Source organism: Limulus polyphemus, unplaced genomic scaffold (genome assembly GCF_000517525.1).
Source record: "Limulus polyphemus unplaced genomic scaffold, Limulus_polyphemus-2.1.2 Scaffold167, whole genome shotgun sequence".
In the NCBI taxonomy this organism is placed as follows: Eukaryota; Metazoa; Arthropoda; class Merostomata; order Xiphosura; family Limulidae; genus Limulus; species Limulus polyphemus.
The window spans coordinates 496714-518708 of NW_013665777.1; the positions used below are offsets into that span (position 1 = coordinate 496714).

General features: G+C 29.2%; 1 protein-coding gene across 4 annotated transcripts in view; it reads right to left on the bottom strand.

Annotated features, from left to right (window-relative positions):
• LOC106477633 (putative sodium-dependent multivitamin transporter) overlaps positions 1 to 21995 on the bottom strand; it is a 33239-nt gene that overhangs the window by 5097 nt on the left and 6147 nt on the right. For 3 of the 4 annotated variants that reach the window (XR_002609799.1, XM_022381476.1, XM_022381477.1), the window contains exons 3-13: positions 20850 to 21249; positions 19612 to 19677; positions 18431 to 18550; positions 17959 to 18113; positions 16991 to 17131; positions 14797 to 14935; positions 8267 to 8474; positions 6026 to 6180; positions 3769 to 4001; positions 913 to 1010; positions 48 to 133 (exon numbers count right to left, since the gene is read on the bottom strand). Coding sequence is in view for 3 of the 4 variants with exons in the window: in XM_022381476.1 (XP_022237184.1) it covers positions 48 to 133; positions 913 to 1010; positions 3769 to 4001; positions 6026 to 6180; positions 8267 to 8474; positions 14797 to 14935; positions 16991 to 17131; positions 17959 to 18113; positions 18431 to 18550; positions 19612 to 19677; positions 20850 to 21194 (1746 nt within the window). In the remaining variant the exon portion in view is untranslated. The remainder of the gene's footprint in view (positions 1 to 47; positions 134 to 912; positions 1011 to 3768; positions 4002 to 6025; positions 6181 to 8266; positions 8475 to 14796; positions 14936 to 16990; positions 17132 to 17958; positions 18114 to 18430; positions 18551 to 19611; positions 19678 to 20849; positions 21250 to 21995) is intronic. The other variant, XM_022381478.1, reaches the window with a different exon arrangement.

The following is a 21995-nucleotide window of genomic DNA, read 5'->3' on the forward strand; positions in this document are numbered from 1 at the left end:
GTACAGCCCACTTTCAATAACAAGAAATGACAATACAGTGTACCTACCTGAGAACTCTCAAGTTTAGTGTCTGGCTTTGTCCAAAATTTGACAATAGGACTTAAAAGTGTTGGATCAACTTCTTCATTCTTTCCTAAATATTAAATTAAAATATTTATGAAAAAGTGAACATCTTATTTTTTCAAATAATAATATAAACATTCTAAATATATATACAAGTTAAAATGTGGTATATTTTTAGTAGTGATTGATTCTAGCTATAAAGGTAATTCTGCTTTAAACTTCATATACTAATGTACTATATATACACAACATATTGATCAGTGAAAATGTTGGAAATGATTAATAATGATAACACAAAATATTTTGATGAAAAACAAACTTCAAATTACTGTAATATGATAATAATGAAATGGAAGGGGTTATATACAATAGCTAGACTCCATAATAATATTCACCATATTTTCAAATATGAATAAAAGTACATTTATTGTTTATTTTCAGCATTTACATTTTATCTCTTGGCTATAGATTAACATTTTAGGTTTGGTAATACAACAAATTCTGGTTAAGTGAAGAAATTATAAATGTATGACAGATTACTGAAATGATCTCAATTAGCACTTGGTAAATAGTATCAGACTAAAATAATGGAATTTAGTCCCTTTTAAGCAATTCTTTAACTTTTATAACAAAGAATTATTAAATAACATGCAATCATTTTACATGATAATTCCTAACAATAAAATATGCATTAAATTAATGTTTATTAAAGATGTGTGCAATTCTTAATTATGAGAGGCAAAGAATTTAACATATCAAATAATAGTTATATTTCTTTAATAGTTGCTTTTAATAAAATTCCACTGTATGAAGGTAGTAAACCTACAAAGAGTTCAGAAAATACCTCACCTATGATATAACTGACAAGTAGTCCAACAACTAGTGTTACTAGCCATCCTGTTCCAGCATACCACATGTAAGACATTTTGTACAATGGAAACACATAACTGGAAAGGTAAATTACTAAATGAAAAAACTTCTAAGGTGCAGGTGAAGCATCATAAGAATACAGTCTGCAGAGTCACATACATTAAAGGCAACACAAGTTAGTTATGTTACAATAATTTAAAAAATCCACTAAATATGAACACACATCTGCAAAAAAATCAAAATTCCAAACAAAATAATTATAGTAGGAGACATACAGAGGAAAGAACATTTGAAAGGTATTACACTGCATTTATAATAAAGTGGAATTAAAAAAATGGATATTTGGGTTTTTGGAAACGGTAAGCTACATTTTATAATTTTTACTAGATATAATGTCACCCATAAATAAATCAAAATCACCTTATAATTCATATACACCTTAATTCACCAGCAAAGCTTTAAGTGTCATGAAGTGTGAGAACAGAAAAATATTACTCTTAAGTTGAAAACACTGAAAAATTTATCGATTTTGTGTCTGATAAACTAAGGTTGATAAGCAGAGATAAACACAGATAAAGTGTGTAATACTTCATGAAATTCATTGGATTACATCACATTTACCTTTCTTGTATCACTTACAAAGTTATAATAAACAAATGAGATACAAATTTATTAACAAAAAATATTGTGGTGAATAAAACGGAATTTTACTTGTGTGACATAAGTCAATATTGATTTTCGTAAAAATAGCAGTAGAAATGGTTACAAATTTAGAAAAGTAGCTGATGATGTAGTTTCATAATAAACTTAAATTGAGCCTGGTGGAAAGTATACATAGCTGTTTAAATACTATTATGCTAATTGCCATATAAATCAAAACCTATTCAAAATGAACAGTTTAGAGATTTCACAATCTCTACTTTGATATAAATATTTTTCATATCTATATAAATGTTTGTTTGTAATTAAGCACAAAGCTACACAATGGTGTATCTGTGCTCTGCCCACCATGGGTATTGAAATCTGGTTTCTAGCATTTTAAGTCTGCAGACATACCACTGTGCTACTGCGGGGGGCTTATATAAAAGTGACTAATTTATCTTGACATCCTTAGGCAACATGGAAACAGACCAAATGAATAAGAAATATGTTTCTTAAACATTTCTTGGTAAACAAACTGTTAAGTAGGAATACTTGAAGCAAAATGGAATGTTGTGATAGACTAGTCATGAACATTGTCAATACACAGGGACAAAGACAGAACATAAAATATTAGGTGTAAGAAAATTAAAGTAATTCCTTTTAGAACATCAAAATTGTGCAATAAGTAAAATCTATGAAATATGTTAATGAATAGGGTAGAATAATTGTGCTGCCCAATTAAACTTAAATAGGATCTAGTTTCAGCTTCAAATAATTCATATAATTTGATTTAGTTCCTCTTGTCATAGAATTTCAGTTTTTTTATTGTTAATTAGAAAGTTCCATCTTATATATCCAGTCAGTTGCAATTTGATTGATGTTCGTTAACATATTTCTTTTGATACTTTATTTTCTCAATGGCAGTAGTCAACACTTTCAGCTATAAACTGTAAACAACATGGCAAAAAACAACAAAACTTGTCAGTGACCTAGGACCTGACCTTTCGAAATGGCATCACCCTTAAATACCTTTGTCAGACTAAAGTAAAAATATTTGTTACTAGTATTCTTGGTCAAGATGAATATATATCTAAAACATAATTTCTTTTTAAAACAATAATAAGCTCTTTTATTTATATGCATTGTTTGAATACAATAAACTTAAATATAATATTCAATAAATAAGGATTTGTGTCACTGGACTATTTCATCATTGCCTACCTTACTTGCTAAACCTAACAAGCTTCTCTGATATCTTATCTGAAAGTATAGTTTTCGTAGCTTTCAAACAAATATAATTTAACAGGAAAACATTTGCAGGAATGAAAGGAATACCTAAAGAAACTACAAAAAATTATCATATCTATAGTTTCTTGCCATTTCCTTTGTTCATCCCTATAGAAACCCAAGGTAGTCACTTTCCCACAAAACCATAAACTACTATTCATACCACTTCAATGATATAAATTGTTTATAATCTGGTTTATCCAATGATAGTTAAACGTTGCCTATAACTATTTTCAAAGCTGTGGTCCATTAGTATTTGTACAGACAACATGCTGTGACATTGTAAGTGGATGTGATGAAAGTGTTTATTAATAAAATCTTTAAAAGAGAAGAATATTATGTGAAAAAACAAGATATGAATAATTATATTGCCAAGAGATGAGTTTCTTAGCAAATATAAACCTATGCTTTGTGATGGCAGGAAAATATCAAAAAAGTGATATATACATTGTTTACAGGCTTCAAAGCTTTCCAGAAGTATGAAGTTAGAATATTTTTATTTATTTGAAAATTACAATAAATAAATGTTACATATTTGACTTAAAAATTTTTGAAACAGAATAATTAACTTTATTTAAGTTTCCAAATTTGATGTGGATGTGTGAAATTGACACCTTAAAGGTGCTCTGTGGTGCAGTAGGGTTAATAAATGGATTGACATGTTATATTACCTCTGTTACATCTTTTGTTTTTACTCAAAAATAAACTTCATTATGAAGCCAGAGTAGATGTTTTTATACAAGTGTACACAATGTAGTGAAGTTATTTATATTCAAATGACAATCATAATAGAGCTCATAATGACTTTCAATACATATTTTTGATGTTAATAAAAAAAAATGAAAGAAAAAGAAATACTTGCAATAAAAACCAATAAAATTACAGTACCCTGTAATTTTACCATACCGTTCTTTGCCTTCAATGGTTATGTTTTTGATATCTTGTACATAGATAGTATTGTTGAACAGCGAAGTACTATTGTCAATTGTAATCCAGTCAGTGAAAGAAGTCTCATTTTTTGAAACTGTACAACCTTCATCTGTTAGAGGAAGTTTTGGAACAGGAATCTTTGCTGCACCAGCTCCAAATCCAATCCAGAAACAAAATGCAAGACCCACTGACAAACCAACTAATGCACCCTATATGAAAAAAACCTTATTACAAAAACAAAACAAAATTGTTACACAAATTTACATCCTAAGTCACACATACTTATTCACATAAAGGTTTTTTTTTTTAAAGAATAAACTACATTATATCACTGTATTCAAATTGATGAAATCATTGGCTTTGGGTAAAACTTTTCCCCGAAACTATGAAAAACTGATGTAAAGTGTTTATTAACATTTCAATGTTCATAATTGTTATAGTAAAAAATTATAATCATAAGTTAATTACACTAGTATTTTGAAAAAAAGTGATAAACACCTTGAAGACTAGTGGCATGCAATGATACAATATTGAAAAAAATGCACTGTTGCATTCAAAATCCAATAATTAAGCTATTTCTAAACATATTTTAATTATTTTTGCATCACAAACACATCTAGGTCAGTGACTTTCAAACTGTGGTGTGCATACCATTGGTGGTACATGGAGCTAATGTCAGTGGTATACAAAAACAATTAATGTAAAAATGATAAATTTGTAACAAGCACAATTTGAGTTTCCTGTGTACACATAAACACTGCTCTCTTTGCTTCTAGACTCACTCTCTGCCTGCACAGACTCACACGTGTTTTCTTCCCTTCAAATTAACAAACATTGCACTACTTATTCATAAGTTGTTCAATAAAAAATAATCACATCCTTCCCATTAATAATAAGTATTAAAAACATTAATTTTTACTACTAGGACTTTTCATTCTTTGAAAATAAAACTAATTTACACTTGCATTTTTCTTTTTTCTCATATTAAAAGGGTTAAAATGATGCAATTTTTATTGGACAAGCCATATTTTCCATATTTCCTCATAACCTATCAAAGCCTCGTGAACTTTTTGAGAAGGAAGGGTACATACACAATGAAAAGTACATAGTTTTAATCAAGCACAGAGAATACAAGGCATTCTATCTGGTAAAAAAAAAAAGAAAGATTTGTTAGTAGTCATAATCCACACATCTTAATGGAGCACAGTACACATGATAAAATAAATAAAATGACCATGAATTCCAAAGAAGCTTACAAGTTGTTTTATTTGCTCGACATTTCAGCTTTATGCCTTCATCAGGAGAATACAGTTCCTAATGAAGGTGTAAAACTGACATGTTGAGCAAATACAGCAACCTGTAAGATTTTCTACAGTTCACAGTAATTTTATTTATTTGTAATTAGTCTGGGTGTATTTTGCTCTTGACATTAACACTCGTGTGTATGATATGTGGCAAACACAAGTTTTTTTAAAAATGTGAATAATTCCATTTTGTATATCTAGTCAGTTTCTAGATTGATAATTATTAATACACTTATTTTCATACTATATTTTGCCAATTGCAGTAGTCTCCACTTCTAGCTACAAATATATACAAATGTGGCAAAAACTGAAAAAAAACACCTTATCAGTGACCTAGGAAATGAGCTTTCACAATGGCATCACCAGTAACTACCTAGCTTTATCAGGCTAAGTAAGAACATTTTTGTTTACTGTATTCTTGGTTGAAATCAATCTATAGTAATAAGAAAAAATTTATTAAAATGCAAAACATAATAGGTATTTATGTATAATATACAAGAAGAAACTCTTCATTTATAAAATTACTTTTGTGCACAAGCTTGGTATTGCTGGTGCACAAAAATATGGCTAATGAAAAGGAAGAAAGGTCTCAGATTAATTTATTCTAATTCTGCCTAAAATAATTTCAAGTGCTACGGCTATTGAGGATTCCCTCACTTGTACATGCATCATACTCTTATAGTTTTAGCATTAATATCATAACTGGTAAACCTAATTGTTTTTATTTTGAGTTAGCATCACTTTTTAATAGGATAAAATAAGCTTTATTGATCCACTGAATGAGGCTGGATTTCAGTACACAACTTTACAGTTTTTATCTGCAGGTGAATGCAAGACATTTGTTAGTTATAAGGTGGGTTTTAAAATACAACAAAAACTCCTTTTCCTACATTTTTTTATAAAATGAATATAAAATAAAATAAGCCTACAATTTGGTTTGGTTTTCTGAAAAGCATGCCCAAGGTAAAAAGACCAAGTAAAGGGCCTCCAACGACTCCAAATATTGTTAAAGATGCCTGAAGCACTCCACCAAGCTGCTCAGCAACATACGTTAGGATTATACAAAGGATGCCATAACCAAGAGCTAGAACATGAAGAGAAAATGGTAATGTTATACATTGTTAGAACAGGAAATAATTTTCAAATATTCTCCATGATTTAACATGCATATATTTTACTGAAAATATTGTTAGCAACTCTTGTGTGCATACAGTATATTAGAAATAGTATTTTTTGTTTCAGAAGCTACATTACTCTTACCCAAACTATATCTCAGGATTCTTAAATTATTTTTTAAGCAGTTTATCTGACCGAGATTAATCAAAACCTTCATACATCTAAAAACAGATAAAAAAGATGAAACCATGTTTGTAAAGTACTTACCACATTTAGATTTTTGCATATTATAGTAATTACTTTACAATACACGTTTTTTCTCCATTAAAAATATACATATTCCTAAGAAAACAATGTTAAAATATTAATAGGGTAGGTACACTTTGGATTATACTCTTAGTTATGCTGTAATTACATTTAGCAACAACCTTTATTTATTGTAATCAGAAATAAAAATGCTACAAAAAGATAATTATTGTTACCTGTGGTGAACAACATGTCAATGATAATAGATTCATCAAAAAATGCTTGAGCAAAGAAAGAAAAATATATGTTGTAAAAAATTTACATTTTACATTCAGTTTGGCTCCTAATTCACCTAAGAATCATCGCAGAGTTTCACTAAATAAAATAACACAATGTGAGTAATGCCAGCTTGCTTTATTCTGCTGTATTTATGAGGTATCATCTACAGTTAGAGCTAAAGCAGAATTTTGGCTTTTTGTTTTACCTCAAGTGTTTTTGAATGGATTTCATGAATTTTTGTTTGTTACACTTATGCTGTAATTATTATTGTTTAACTAGACTTTTAACTAGAAGCAACTCATACATGGATAAAATATGCATACAAGAATGTGGCTAATATTACACACATTATTAAGTAGATTACATGGGATTGGAAAGTGTGTTACCTTTAAGAATGACATCATGTGAAAAAAGAGCCAGAAGCAGTAGCACACCTGATGACACTGGTTCTGAGCTATGTTATGCAATATAAACTCTCAAAACTAGAGTGACCACATGAACGGAAAGAGGGTATTAAATATTTTTATTAATTAATGCTCTCACTCATTGACTGCTAATCTGACATGCTTTCAAGAATAAATATTTATTTCCAACTAAAAGGAAGTAGATATCTCATCTTAGCAGATGCAGGTTGAATTCATTGCTTCATTACTCTTGTACTAGGAATAATATGTATATTGTAAAACTTGTGAGAGATAAAGTAAGAGTCAACTGGCCATGGTTACTCAGTGCTCATATCACAAGAGGTCAGTCCTTTATTTGGTACTGCACATGGCATGCTCACTGTTTTTTTAGTTACTTCCCTTAGTGGCAAATAATGATTAAGTACAGGTTATTTTAAAAGTAATTTTAAAGCAGTTTTTACTTTTGTGATAATAAAACTTTGCATAACTTTGCATACTGAACTTTTTACTTTACATTCATACCATTACAAAAAAGAATACTTGCACTTTTTTTTTTTTTATTGCTAGACAAAGTTTGGGAGTACTGAAAATTTTGAACTTTTCTGGAAAAACTTCACATGGCTCAAGAATTAAAGGTAGGTAAAAGCAGCCCAGGAATGAAATTTTGGAGACCTGTTCTAGAGGTGTATAATGTTCAGTATATAGCAAAACATCTGCCATTTATAATTCTGGAGAAAAGTAATAAATATGCCTATCTGATAATAAAAAGTAAATAATGTAAGCAGAAAAGAACTATGGGAGTTTTGTTTCTTTTCCTTATTTATTTTGGTTACAAAACTATCATTTTGTTTAATCCTTGAGAACTACAAACACGAACTTTTTGGCATATAAAAATGAGCAGATTAAAATATTAAAACATTTCCAATGATACTAATAAAAACTAAGTAATCAGCATGTTAATTCACCTCTTTTCTTAGATTGTATTATTATTCAAAATTATTTATTTCTAATAAAAGTTCATAAAACCAGAAATTCTGGGTAAAGAATAGTGTTTTAGATGTTATAAGTTTATTTTAATTCTGCATAAAAAAAGAAACTTAAAAAATAATTATAAGCAAATATTACCAAGAAATTTTGATACTAAAGCTGCCTTTGTATCCGAGAGTTCATTCCTTGGCCATAGAGGCTTTAGAAAGTCTTCCAAAGTTACTGCTGCCAGTGAATTAAGAGCTGATGAAACAGTACTAAGAGCACCACTGAAAATTCCTGAAACAAAAAACCCTGGCAGGCCTGGGATATGTCCAAGGGATAGCATGACAAAATATGGCAGCAACTATGAAATAAAGTTTCAAATATTTTCAGATGTTATTATGCAACAAATACACTTACAAATTATTTGTTAAATTAAAGTATCAAAGGAAATTAGGAACTTTTTACATACAAATATTAAAAGTATTTTGATCAAAATATATTATCTGAAAATATGTGACAGAATGATGAACCAGTTACACAAAGTCCTTAACTATCTCATTTCTTTTTACATGCACTAGCATTTTTTAATCAGTATCCAACAAGAAAATACAAAATAGTCTTTGTGTAGACAGATTACCCATAAAAATACGTTAACTTTAAAATAAATATTCTTAGTTCCTTATTAAGCTGCATTTAGTTCATTTTTATTCAGTGGTTGTGCTATTCTTATGATAAAAATACAAACACCCTATACCAGGTGACAAATTCTGAAATTATGAGTATTAAAAAGATTTTCATTATAAAAGAAAACACATGTACATGTAGGTAAGAAAAACACTTAATATTAGTATTCCCAGATAACAGCAATTACACTCACAAAAAAATGTATGAGTATTAGTGTATCTACAAATGTAAAGGTAGTGATATTAATTATAAAAGATCATCTCAGACTATCCATTTTTCCTGTTCATTTCTTACTTAACACTGATGTTCTGCTTTTTACCAATCTGATCTTATTTAAAAAAACATTTTTTTTTGCTCACATTTTTACAAGTGCCAAATTAAGTTTTCAATTATATGAAAATCTAAAAATGACAAAGCATTCAATGGTGTTGGAACTTAACATTCCAAGGGTGACAAAGTTTCCAGAAGTGTTGGAACCTTTCTGAGGAAGCAAAATTAAAATGAGGCAAAATTCAAGTACAGAAAAAATATATTTACATGAGTGGTGTCGTTCTTTTAGAGGTTGATGGGTAACCTTGGTGTATTACTGTCAAATAACAGTTTCTTAAATTCAGAAAATTAATTCTAATTAATCTTATAACAAAAACAATCAGCTACATAAAATAAGTGGCAATACAAGACTAATTGTTTGGTTATCTCCAGTTCAAGTTATGATCAATTTCAGTTCTAACTATCTTGCGAGTGTGTGCAAGAATACCATAAGATATATGCTAAAGTTAAATGAAATAACTAATTTTATTTTTGAAGTTAAAAAATTACAAAAGAGGAAGAAAAAAATAATATTTTTTTTTATTACACACACACACACATTTGAATAACTAAAAAATCATAAATTACTACATTAATACCATAGAATTCTACTATAATTTATCAAGCTTAGTAACCAAGCTTTATTTGGGTCTAAAAATATACAAAATTCGACCAGACTAAAGACACAAACTACCTCATTGAAATCTTGATTCAAAAGAAAGAAATGGTAGAACGAACCTTAAAAAGGCTGAGAAAACCACTAGGGGGATATTTTGAGCTTCTGATTGGTTATTTATGTCATATATAGAAGTAAGTGTACATAAGGAAGCATTTCAAAAAATGAAAAGAGATGGGCGGGGTGCCACTGTGTTTGATTTATTACGTGAGCAATATCTTAGCAAATAGAAAAGATAAGACCTTCTTATTTTGTATTCTAGCTTGTCAATATCTGTAATTTGAGTTTCTAATTAGTATGAAACTATAGACTTAGTATTTTGACATCACAAACATCTAATTTGAACCAGTGCTGCATTCAATATACTATGTGACACACAAGAATCAATGTTTAACTGTGTTTTTTTAATATTTAATTTTAAATGAAGAAATTGAACTTATTGACATATATTCATGAAATAGTAGTTCAATAAAATTTTGAATGAGAGTCAACAAATGCAATGACATGGCCTTTGATCCGTGATCCATCTGGAAATGGTTAACAAAAGCTCAAATCCATGTAGATAATCATGAAACTTCACTTTTTTTAGGAGTAAGAGCAAAAAAACCTTAATCCTTGAGGCAATACCTTCATTTCTATATCATTTAGAGTATAGTTTGATTGATTTACAATGACGTCATCAGAATTTCCCAGAAATTATTTACATATTTGATTCTTCTTTAAATTTAAAAATTTATTATTCTGAGTCAATCATATTTTGAACAATTTATGGTTCTTATAATTTCATTGATCAAGAAGAAATAATCTACAGTTAAAAAATTTTTTAATTGTAAGTTTTCTTCATCTAGAAGTTTTTCTAATTTTGTAACATTTCTTTCTTTATGTTTAATTTCTGCTGCTAAAAACCTATTTTGAGTTTAATAATGGCTGGAGATGGCTTGAATGGGTAATGAAGAAAAACTTTAATATAAGTTTAACATAACAGCAAATGTACAACGTTTCGACAAGGTTTTGCTGTTATGTTAAACTTGTATTGAAGTTTTTCTTCATTACCCATTCAAGCCGTCTCCAGCCATTATTAGTCTTAAAGTGGGTTCCTCATCACCTATTTTGAGTTTCTTTATATTTCTTTAACACTTCTAAAGTTAACACTCTTAAAGTTTAATAACTTAGGTATCAATTCATATACTTTACACTTATTCAAAAATTTAAACTAGGCTTACACTTATTTAATTTAATATAGGTTTTATTTACATTTCCCAAATTCCTTTGATGGCTCTCTACCATATCTATCATATATGATAGTTGTTAGAGATTTGTTTTTTGGAAATCTTAAACTGGAAAAGAATTTAAAGATTAATAGTATGCTGCCCTAATTAAAAAACCTTCAGTTTGAAGATAACCCAACCAGATGCAATTCACACATCTGGTTTAAAACACCCTTAGGGTTATCATCATACCCTTCACTTCCAAACATATGTTAATATATTACCCTCATCCAATAATTTTCAATTTTGAGTCATACTTCAGAGTGGAGCAGCAGGGTTGTCAAATGGCCCAACCCCTATCTATTATTAATATATATATATATACACATACACCAATCAGAATTAGCAAAAAACACCAAAACTTTTAGTTTTATTAATCCACCCTACTGATGAAAAATAATTTCTTAAATTCACCTACCAATGGTGAATAAATGTCATAAATACCAACATTATAAAAAAACAACTAAAAACCTATCAGATTTTAGGTTCTAACCTTTCAATATAACACAAATGCTACACATTTCACATAAATAATTTAAACTAAATCACATCATACAATATATTAATATCAAACTAAAAGGAGTTTTTAGATTTTAGTTTGCTATTAATTTATTGTAGTGTGATAGCTTAATTTGAACACTGCAAAGTCATTATAACAATGATGTCATAAACCGGTGCAATATATGTAGGCATGTGAAGGGGTGGAAGTTTGTTAAAAGCATGTGAGATTTGCAGGAAATTACATGGTGGTTGTGCATAAAGTAATAGCTCTTAGTTGTGCAGAGAAGTAACATTTAAAAAAAAAAATTCTTTGCATTGCCATTTACCTGAAGCAATGGTGCAGTATAATATTTCAAAATCTAAGCTTAAAGGACACAAGTTACAAGGCTTGCTCAACACAGAAAGCATTAACTCTACAACATACAATATTACATGGATTAAACCATCCCACGAACCCCTAATAATTTTAATTGCTTCCACCACTGACCTGAATTAAAAACATTGTATCTTATTAAATAACACATCTAGATTATTACTTATCTTGTCTGTGTTTTAGTAAAGTTACACAATAGGCTAACCTGTGCTCTGTTTACCACAGGGAATCAAACCATAAATTTTAGCATTATAAGTCAGTAAACTTACCATTGAACAACTGGGAGACTATCACTTAGTCATAATACCATTGTGTTACTGGTAGATCTCTCTCTCTCTCTATGCAAGTACTATTCATTTAATTTATATAAAATACAAATATCTTTTTTTGAAAATTTGATTACATTTTAGCCAAGAAAAAAAGAAAGGTTAGAGTTATATTAGAAAATGGTATACACTAAAGAGAATATTTTTGGTAATTTATTATAGAAAAAAAGTGAAAATTGAATGTTTAAGTGTTTTTCTTTTAATTACATATATTGTTAGTCAAGCAAATTATACTGAATAACTATATAAAATGGTTGAATTGATTAAACTTCTCACTACAGGCCTGGCTGTTTCAATTGAGTTTGTAACACTAAAGTGACCATCAGTTTCCATACTATATCTTTGAATATGTTTTGTGTATCTTCACGAAATTTGTAAAGCTTTTAGTAAACACTACAAGTGTTGTGTGTACAAAAAAATAAAAATTTCTAATCAAGTAATTTTACTAAAAATTTTTCCATAAATATATGGAGTAAGAATGTTGACTGCTCCAAGTGCAAAGTGGTTTTCATGTTAATATTAAAGATACCATTCTTTATCTGAAAATTTCCATATTTTACTTGTGTAATCACTAAAACCTTCTAAATAAATATCAAATGACTTTTTGAGAAAAACTTTATATTCTTTCAGCTATTTTCTCTATCCTAACTTTATAAAGGATCACTCAATAAATCTAAATTACCTTTTTTCTTTCTATAATGACTGCAAATTGTAACATGAACTCACAATTGTTTGTCCTAAATAACTGAAAGCTTGTAACAGTATAAAGGTGTTTATACTTAATTTTACTGCCCTTTGAACTGTATCCAACAAATAATCCCACAAGACAAATTGTAAGGTGCTCAGCAAATGTATAGCATGTTACTATATTGAATTATTTAGCGCACAAGCTGCTCACAAACATATATCACAAATATTTTTTTTTCATTAACTTATCTAACCTAACAAATTTCTAACTTTAACATTTTAGTTACTTTCAGAACAGAAAATAAAGATTACACATGAAAAACAAGAAATAGTACTCACCTGGGTTGCTTGTCATTTTTTTTGCTATTGACTGTGGATGAAGCTTAAACCTACTATTTTTTTTTATATACTAATGGCACTACTACTATACTAAACAAGAGTATTAAACAATTATGAATTTTAAAATAAAGAAGGGATCTTGCTATAAAAAGTACTAAAACAAGAATTAAAACCACAATCACAAATTTATAAAATTTAATCCTTACTTTGGCCTACAGATAAGTGTATGAAGCTGCTAAGGTTGAGATTAAATTTTATAAATTTGTGATTGTGGTTTTTATTTTTGTGTCAGTACTTTTTGTAGCAAGATCCCCTACTTCATTTTAAAATTCATAATTTTTTAATACTCTTGTTTGTTTACTTTTTATATTATAACCTGTATAAACTATATACTTTATCTTTAGAAACTGTCATGTGTATCCATCGATATTTAGTGCCATCCATTGAACCAAGTAGTGCAAGAGAATATTGGACCAAATGGCTTAATTGTTTTTGCTCTAGGCTATCTGAGGTGATCAATCAATCAGCCAAAATAGTTGTTTTAGAAAAAAAAAAATTAAAGTGGAGTGATTTTTGACATTTTGCCACTGTAAGTCAAGGTACAATGTTGTTTTTGTTGTCTATGTAATCCAGTAGGTTTTTGGTGGAAAGGGTTTTTATAAGGTAGTTTTGAGGAAAGCGTTTATTTTTTTCAGCCAACATATGTCCTTTGTCAATCTACTATTAAGTACTATCCTACATAATAATTTTTATTTAATTAAATAATGCACCTAAGAACACAGAATAATAACATGCACAAAGCAAACAATGTCTTTTAACTATCACATTTTTCTGGTTTTCTAACTATGCGATAGAAGCCTTTAAAAATTCAGCTAAGTTTGTGAATGTGATTCCTGTAAGAAAAAAGTTTTGAAATGGAGGCAAAATAAACAATTCTCTGTACAGAGAATAATGTAATATATCATTTGATACGTTAAAACTCTAGTTTTATATTTTATAAATAATATAGTATAAAATGACACAGAGCTATTGGCAATTTGTGAAAGAGAGAACGTGACAGGTAAGCATAGCAAGTGGGTCGCATTATATAGTTTATGTATAGTAAACAAACAAGATAGAAGTCTATAAATATAATGTTTTGCCTAAGTAATACATATATTACAATGAATAATTTGCATTAAATTCCATACTTCACAGAAGGGTGGTAAATAACTTAGAGAAAAGGAAAGACCTAGAGAGAAAATGCCACAATTCTCATAATAGGGGAGATTGAGGATTTTTAAAAATATTTCCTTATTAAATTAAGAACTTAAAACTTACATAATATTAAAATTTGATTTATCAGCTACATTTTGATACTAAGTTTATTCATATATAATGACAATAAAGTAGATTAATTAAATTTTGAGTGTAACTCTTAAAAAAGATTGTGACGTGCACTTTGATCTGTTCGTAGTGAGAGGATTAACTTTACTAAACGTTATATAGCAAATATTTATTCAAATTACTAACATAATTACCTGATCAGGAGATTTTACATTTGTTTCCTCTTGGCGTAGTATTGGATCACACAAGTGAAAGTTTGCATAAATAACAAGCCCTGTCAGTGATGTTGTTATACTAAGAAGAGTGGTGATTGGCCAATTCAAAAATAAAGCCCTATAAAAAAAGACAGAAAAATTGCATTTTTTCTTTTGAACATATAAAACAATTGTGATAACTAAATAATGGTGAAACATCTATCTTTGCAAGATCTGATGAATTTCCAGTACTGCTTTAAACAATCTTACTGTGTGCATACATGTTCTAGAAATGATTTTCCCTTGTTATACAGCCCTTATATACTTAATATTTGTGGTTTTTCCCCCCATGTGGTATTTGGGAAAAGAAACTTAATAACTAAGTTATTTTACATTAATGGAGTATTTCTTAGAAAAAATCCTGATATTTAATGGCAAGAGGTTTTATTCAGGCTGTGAAAAATATATATATATTTTGACTTTCAATATGATCTGTAATAATATGTAAGAATTTCAATTACTTAGTTGAAGCATGAACATATGACATGCTTAGCATATTACAGATTAAAGTTCTTATTTCATGAGATTATTTCTATTGAAACCTGTAAAAATCATAAAATAAACTAAAAATAAGGTAAATATGAAGTTTTGTTCAAACAAATATTTTTATTGTGTATTGTATTTATTTATGTACTTTACATAAAGTACACAATTTAGGTAGTTAATTTTCTGGTAACCTTTTCCCAGGAATAACAAAAACTTCCTCTTTAATCTTCACTTTAATATTTTGTTAGTAACTACTAGAGAATTAGTATTTTTGAACTTATGAACATGGAAAAGCATTTCTTAAATATTTTGCATACACTTTATCTTTTAAATTGGTAGAAAAATGCATACTGGAAAGTGGAGTCTAAATGTTACTGAATACAAAAAGTTCTTATAATTTTTTTTTGCATGTATTAACATAAACATCACGAATTAAGTAAAATATTCAATATCAAGTGGCAATTGTCAAGTAAATAAACATAGCATGTGCTCCATAATAAAGGATCACTGAATTTAGGTATTCCAGTAGCCAAAAGTCAAGTGAGCCATCCAACAGCATTTACCTGTGTTGAATATTGGACTGTTCTTTTAGCTACAAAAAGCATGTCATAGTTGACACGAATTGTGGCCACAGTGAGCTAGTAGTGCCCATTGGTAACCACTTCCAGTAAAAAATAGGTTTCATGTTTTCTATATTTGTCAACAATTACTGCTTTATGAATGCTATCACTATCTTTAGAAAACAAAAAAAGTGATAATGACAGAAGTCTACAACCTTCTATCTGATATAATTACAGCTGAGCTATCTTCAAAGTTTTTACAGTAAGTAGTCTTTGAACTTGGGCTTGGTTCACACTATAGATAGAAGTATATGTAAAAATTCCTCCGATAGCAAGAGTCCAAACAGTATGCTATCACTATCTTTAGAAAACAACTGTTACAAAGTGATAATGACAGAAGTCTACAATTTGCTATCTGATATACTTATTCTGATTGATTCCGACATGAACGTGCTAATTAAGCACATAATATTCTTTAAATTCATTAATCATATTAAAATTGTCTGTATGTATGCACCCGAAATGAGCTTGTTATCCAATTGACTTGCACATGTAAGTGGAATGTACACTGTAAGACAGAACTATGATAAGCAGGCTGGGTAAGAGTCATCTTCAGCTAAGACAGCTTTATTTTTCTAACAGGGTGGTTGGCCTTTGGAATGGGTTGCCTTCAGATGGGGTAGACATAGTTAATTTAAGGGAGTTTAAGAAACGGCTTGAGAAATATTTGATAGATAAGCTAGCTCTGAGTCTTATATTTATTTAAAATTTTAAAGTATAGTAAAGTGGCTGGGACAGTCTAGACAAACAAACAGGTCCCTTGTTGTCTTTAGATTAGATGTATGTTTATATATACGTATTTTTAATCAGATGATGCTACCTTTAGTCATTCCAAAAGCAATGATAGTAAACAAAACCTATGCATTATAAAGGTCAGTAATACCACTTGAAATAACACTGATACATGTACAAAATAAAACACTATAGTAAGAACAAAAATAATCATTTTATGCTATCACTATCTTTAAAAACAACTGTTACAAAGTGATAATGACAAGAGTCTACAATTTTCTATCTGATATACTTACAGCTGGGCTTTCTTCAACGTTTTTACTGTAAGTAGTCTTTGAACTTGGGCTTGGTTCACACCATAGATAGAAGTATATGTAAAAATTCCTCCAATAGCAAGAGTCCAAACAGTATGTCTAACAGTAGGGTCTGGATCAAAGCTGCAAAAATTGAAGATCAACAGGCTGGAGGTGTTACTGACCAAAATTTATGATTAAGTAGCAGTTAGAATTTAACAGACAACTTGGTACAATATTAAACTTTAAACGATTTATTCAATGTATTCTTAATAAGTATTTTTAGTTATTATATGAAGATTAAAAAATTTAGAATAAAACAATTCTGAATGATTATTCATTTAAAAACATTGTATTCAATGCAAGACAGTATTTCTAAACAATAAATTACACTTATACCTATAATATATACATATATAAATTATGGTATATCAAGGTACCTTTCGGGTCAATCAAGGATTTCCAACTCTCTTAACAAAAGATAATCATAATCACTAAATCCAGCCTTGATTCTCCATATATTCATCAACCTTTATCTTAAACTCTTATAAGTTGCACTCTCTACCACTCTAAATGGCAATTTGTTCTACAGATTTAACAACCAATTGCAGAAATAAAATTGCCTTAACTGGAGAGGTGCCTGACTTTTCCAACTCTGAAATTTATGACCTCTTATCCTACTGCCCTCAGAATTCATTATAAAAAAATCTGATATATCAATGTTATCATTTCCTTTACAAAATGAAATTAAGGGAATTGAAAAGATTGAGGAATAAAATTTTTTGGCATTGAATTCTGAGGACAGTATGACAAGAGTTCATAATATTGGAAAGATCAGACATCTCCATTTGAGTCAATTATTTTTCTTTTAGGGTAGCAAGTATAAATGCTGTGTTATATAAGCATAAATACAAAAGTTTTAACTAACAAATCTCACTATTTTTTATGGCTGTAATAATACAAATACTTACTTGAAAAATTGTATTCTACCCCCAGTTTTAGCAATATGCCATACATTCTGAAGACCCCCTGCATCATAAGTTCCTTTAATAAGGACAACAAACATGGACAGAAACATAAGAAGTGACTGGTATAAGTCGGTCCATAAGACAGCTTTAATCCCACCCTAAAATTATAATTAACAGTTACTAACATACATGCATCTTTTAACAAAAGAAACTACAGTTTCTTGGAAACAACTACAACATTTCTGATATATAAAAGATGTAAACTAAGTCTAATGCAACAGAATCTGATATTTCATAGATATAACACACCAAAACACATTATGTGTGCATTATATATTAACACATCTATCACAACATCGAAGACAATCCATAAACATCAACTTGTTCTTTTTTTTTTATTAAACATCATATATTTTTCATTTCTTTGGCATTCTAATTAGAAAAGTATTGTCATATGTAAGAATGAGAAACTCACAACAGTACAGTAGAAAGTACACACAAGTCCCACGGAGATAATGGAAGCCCATTTTGACAGCCCTGTCACAGCACTAAGGGTTAATGCTGGAGCATAAAGCACAATGGACATGTACATAATCTACAACAACAGAAAAAATATGTTTATATTACTTCATGATGAGGTACTACAAAATCCAATTCTACCAACTGTGTTCACCCTATCGGAAGCAAGACACTATTTGGGGGTCAAGTATCGATCCTGCTTGAAAATCAAATCCCACAATCTACTTGAATATATTATATTAACTGTGTATGCTATGAATGGAGGATCAGCAGTCATATAACTTCTCTTTTTGTACTTTTTTCCTTTTTCTCTGAAAGTTCACTGTCAGAGAGCTAGAGTAAGGAATCATATTTCTGGTTACATTATAAATTTTTTCAGATAGCAAGTTGCTATTCTGTAGCACCAACACTTACCTGGATACAAAGAATAAGTACAACCATGTTCTCAGGCAAAGCATATGAAGTCCAGAGTAATAATGCAGCTTTAGGATTATGAGTACTTTAACAGTTAGTGAGAAAGAGAACCAACAAGGTTAAATTTTGAAATCCTCACCAGTTCCTCTTTTGTAAGTCAACAACACAACTAATGTGTTACATGACCTAAAAGTTATGTTTTATACACAAAAAGCTGGCAAAGGATTAAAAATCAATAGGCCTATTGGTTTCTAATGTGCTTTGCCAGCTATCAGCATTTAAACTATAACTTTCAAAATATTATGCTGTATGTATATGTAGTGTTTCAGAGAATCTTTCATCTCACGTCATCATGCCCAAATGACAAGTTCTGGTGTTGAACAAAAGGCCGATTGGGCAGTGACTTGCAGTATATAAATCTAAAATTATATTTTTACATACCTTGATACGTACAAATGCTTTAACTGACAAATCTCACTGTTCTTGGTGGCTTGAAAAACTTTACTTGAAAAATCTAAGTGTGACTTAAACCAGAAACATTTTTTTAGGTTTTATTTAATTTTACTAAACTTCAAAACCAGTGGCTATAGATCATGTTAACTAGTGCGTGCACTATATGTATAGTAACAAATTAATACAATAAGAACATTCCACATTCTGTCTTGCCTCATTTTTCAGTTAATTTTGCAGCATTTATTGTTTGTAATTTTTAAGAAGACTCACCATTTGAGCTATAAAAGTCAGAGATGCTACTTTTCTAGTTATTTTGCCAAATCTCCGTTCAAGGTACTGGAAAAAGCATAAAAAAAATAATAATCACAATATCCAATTCAATTAAATCACACGATTTTTCATGTTATATGTGAAATACTCATAATTAATTAAGGTTACTACACCGGACAATACAAATTTAAACTAACAGCTAAAACACCCATCAAAGATATTAAAGCATCTGGCTTGGATGAAGACATCTTCCCAGTTTATTAAATCTTATTTCCTGATATGATTTTTCTTTTCTTATCAATACCGACTCGCATCTCCTGGTTTTAAAAAATTTCACTCATAGAACAAAATTAGCTCCAGTTCTTCATATATTTATCATATATTGAGTATAAATTACAATATTTATTTTTTGTTTTGTAAAACACTGTAGAAGCAATATCAATTTCTTCAGAACATTAATTAAAATGGAAGTTTTTCTAATAGTGTATTTTAAGTAAGCTGACTTTTTTTTTTTTTTTACAGATACCAGATTGGACATTAAACTGAAAAGATGTTTTGAGATAAGGTTCCTTAAAAATAATTCAGAAAGGCTATCTTATCATATCATATTTTTCCCATAGTATTTCAGAAAATTCCAATAGAAGTATGATCATGTCATTATAAAATGCCTGGTATATATTCAGCTCATTAACATTTATTTCAATTCCAGTCACAGTATTTTTTTCTCTTTTACATTATGTTTATGCTGCAAAACTCTTGAATCATTTGCTGAAATGAAGGTGTGTTACATGTACTTAAGACAATATTCTGCATTGAGCTTTGCCTTCTTTTTTGAGAGTTTAGACCATAATATACAGGACATCAGATCAAAAACAAGTCTGAAAAACCAAAACACAAAAAATTTACTAATTAAACTTCAAAAGCAGTATAGAATAAATATATGCTGAGAAGAACAAAGTTAAACTTTCACATATTTACTATTACAGTTAAATACATATTAACATAATTAAAAAACTAGGATCTTTGTTATACGAGTTAGTACTATACAGTAAATTTTGTTTTTCCTTGCTTTTTTGTAAGTGCTCCAAAAACTTAAATAAAAATAAACATAAAAAATTATATTAGGTAATTGTTTGCTAAATGAAGAGAAAATCTCCATGTACTTTTTTTTTTGTAGGAAATGAAGCATGGCAATATAGAAACAGGTGAGGATGGGAGCAATATTTTCAACATCTTACCTCATAAGCACTTGTTGCTTGCATGTGGAAAAACACTGGAAGAAAAACAAATGCTGATATTGGAGTTCCAATGATATAGGAAATGTTAATGACTACAAACTGAGTGCCATAGATGTAATTTTCTGAAGCAACTCCAAGGAGTGTTATAGCTGACATGAAACTGGCCATTAGTGAAAATGCCACAGGAATAACAGACATACTTTGGTTAGCAAGAAGATATTCTTTTGTTGTTCTTTGACGGCCACCAGAAAATCTGTAATAAATTCCTATTGCCGCTGAAAATGCCAACATGAGACTAAAGACAACATAATCAACTGGCCCAAATGTTGATTTTGTAGTTTCCATGATGTGTCACAAAAATGTCCACTAATACAGGTTAACACTTCATGTACAGTCATACCTGTTTATAAAATTCAAGTTTATTAATTTATTAGTACAATAAATAAATATATATAAGTATCTCTCTCTCTCTCTGTGTATGTAGTTTTTGTCTTTCAATTATAAACACATGCAATAAAATATAAAGGTTTCTTTATTTTTTTTTATCAAAAATGATTAATATCTTTCATGTACCTATTGTAAAAACATTATTTTTTTACACATTTATAATACTGTATTTCATACCAGAATTATTAAAAACAGTAAATACAAACATCAACAACAAATATATTACATTTAATCTACAAGACTTTGCGCACACAAATTAACAGCTTCCAAATTTTCATATAATGTTTACATAGTAATATAGAAAGTACATCTACAAGAATTTTGTAACAACCAAAATGGGGGTTATATGCTTGAGTCTTTGTAGCTCATTTGATAGAGGACACCAATGTGAGTTAAGGCTCCCAAATTTAAGCTCTGTTCAAAGCTGATATTTTAACATTTTATATGTTATATTGGGACCAACAACTGGTTATTCTATGAATGAGTAGATAGTTAATCAAATCCTCCAAGTACATGAATGGCTCACTAGGTGATCTGGTGTGTTTTCTTGGAAGTGCTGTGTTGTTCTGAAAGCTTGAGGCCAAGCCTTTGTTGTTTGCAATGTAGGGCAGGGAAGACTATGTAATGGTCATACTGGATTATCTGTTTCACTTTAGAACATTAGTATGAACAAAGTGTCCTGGGTTAAAGTCCCAGTCA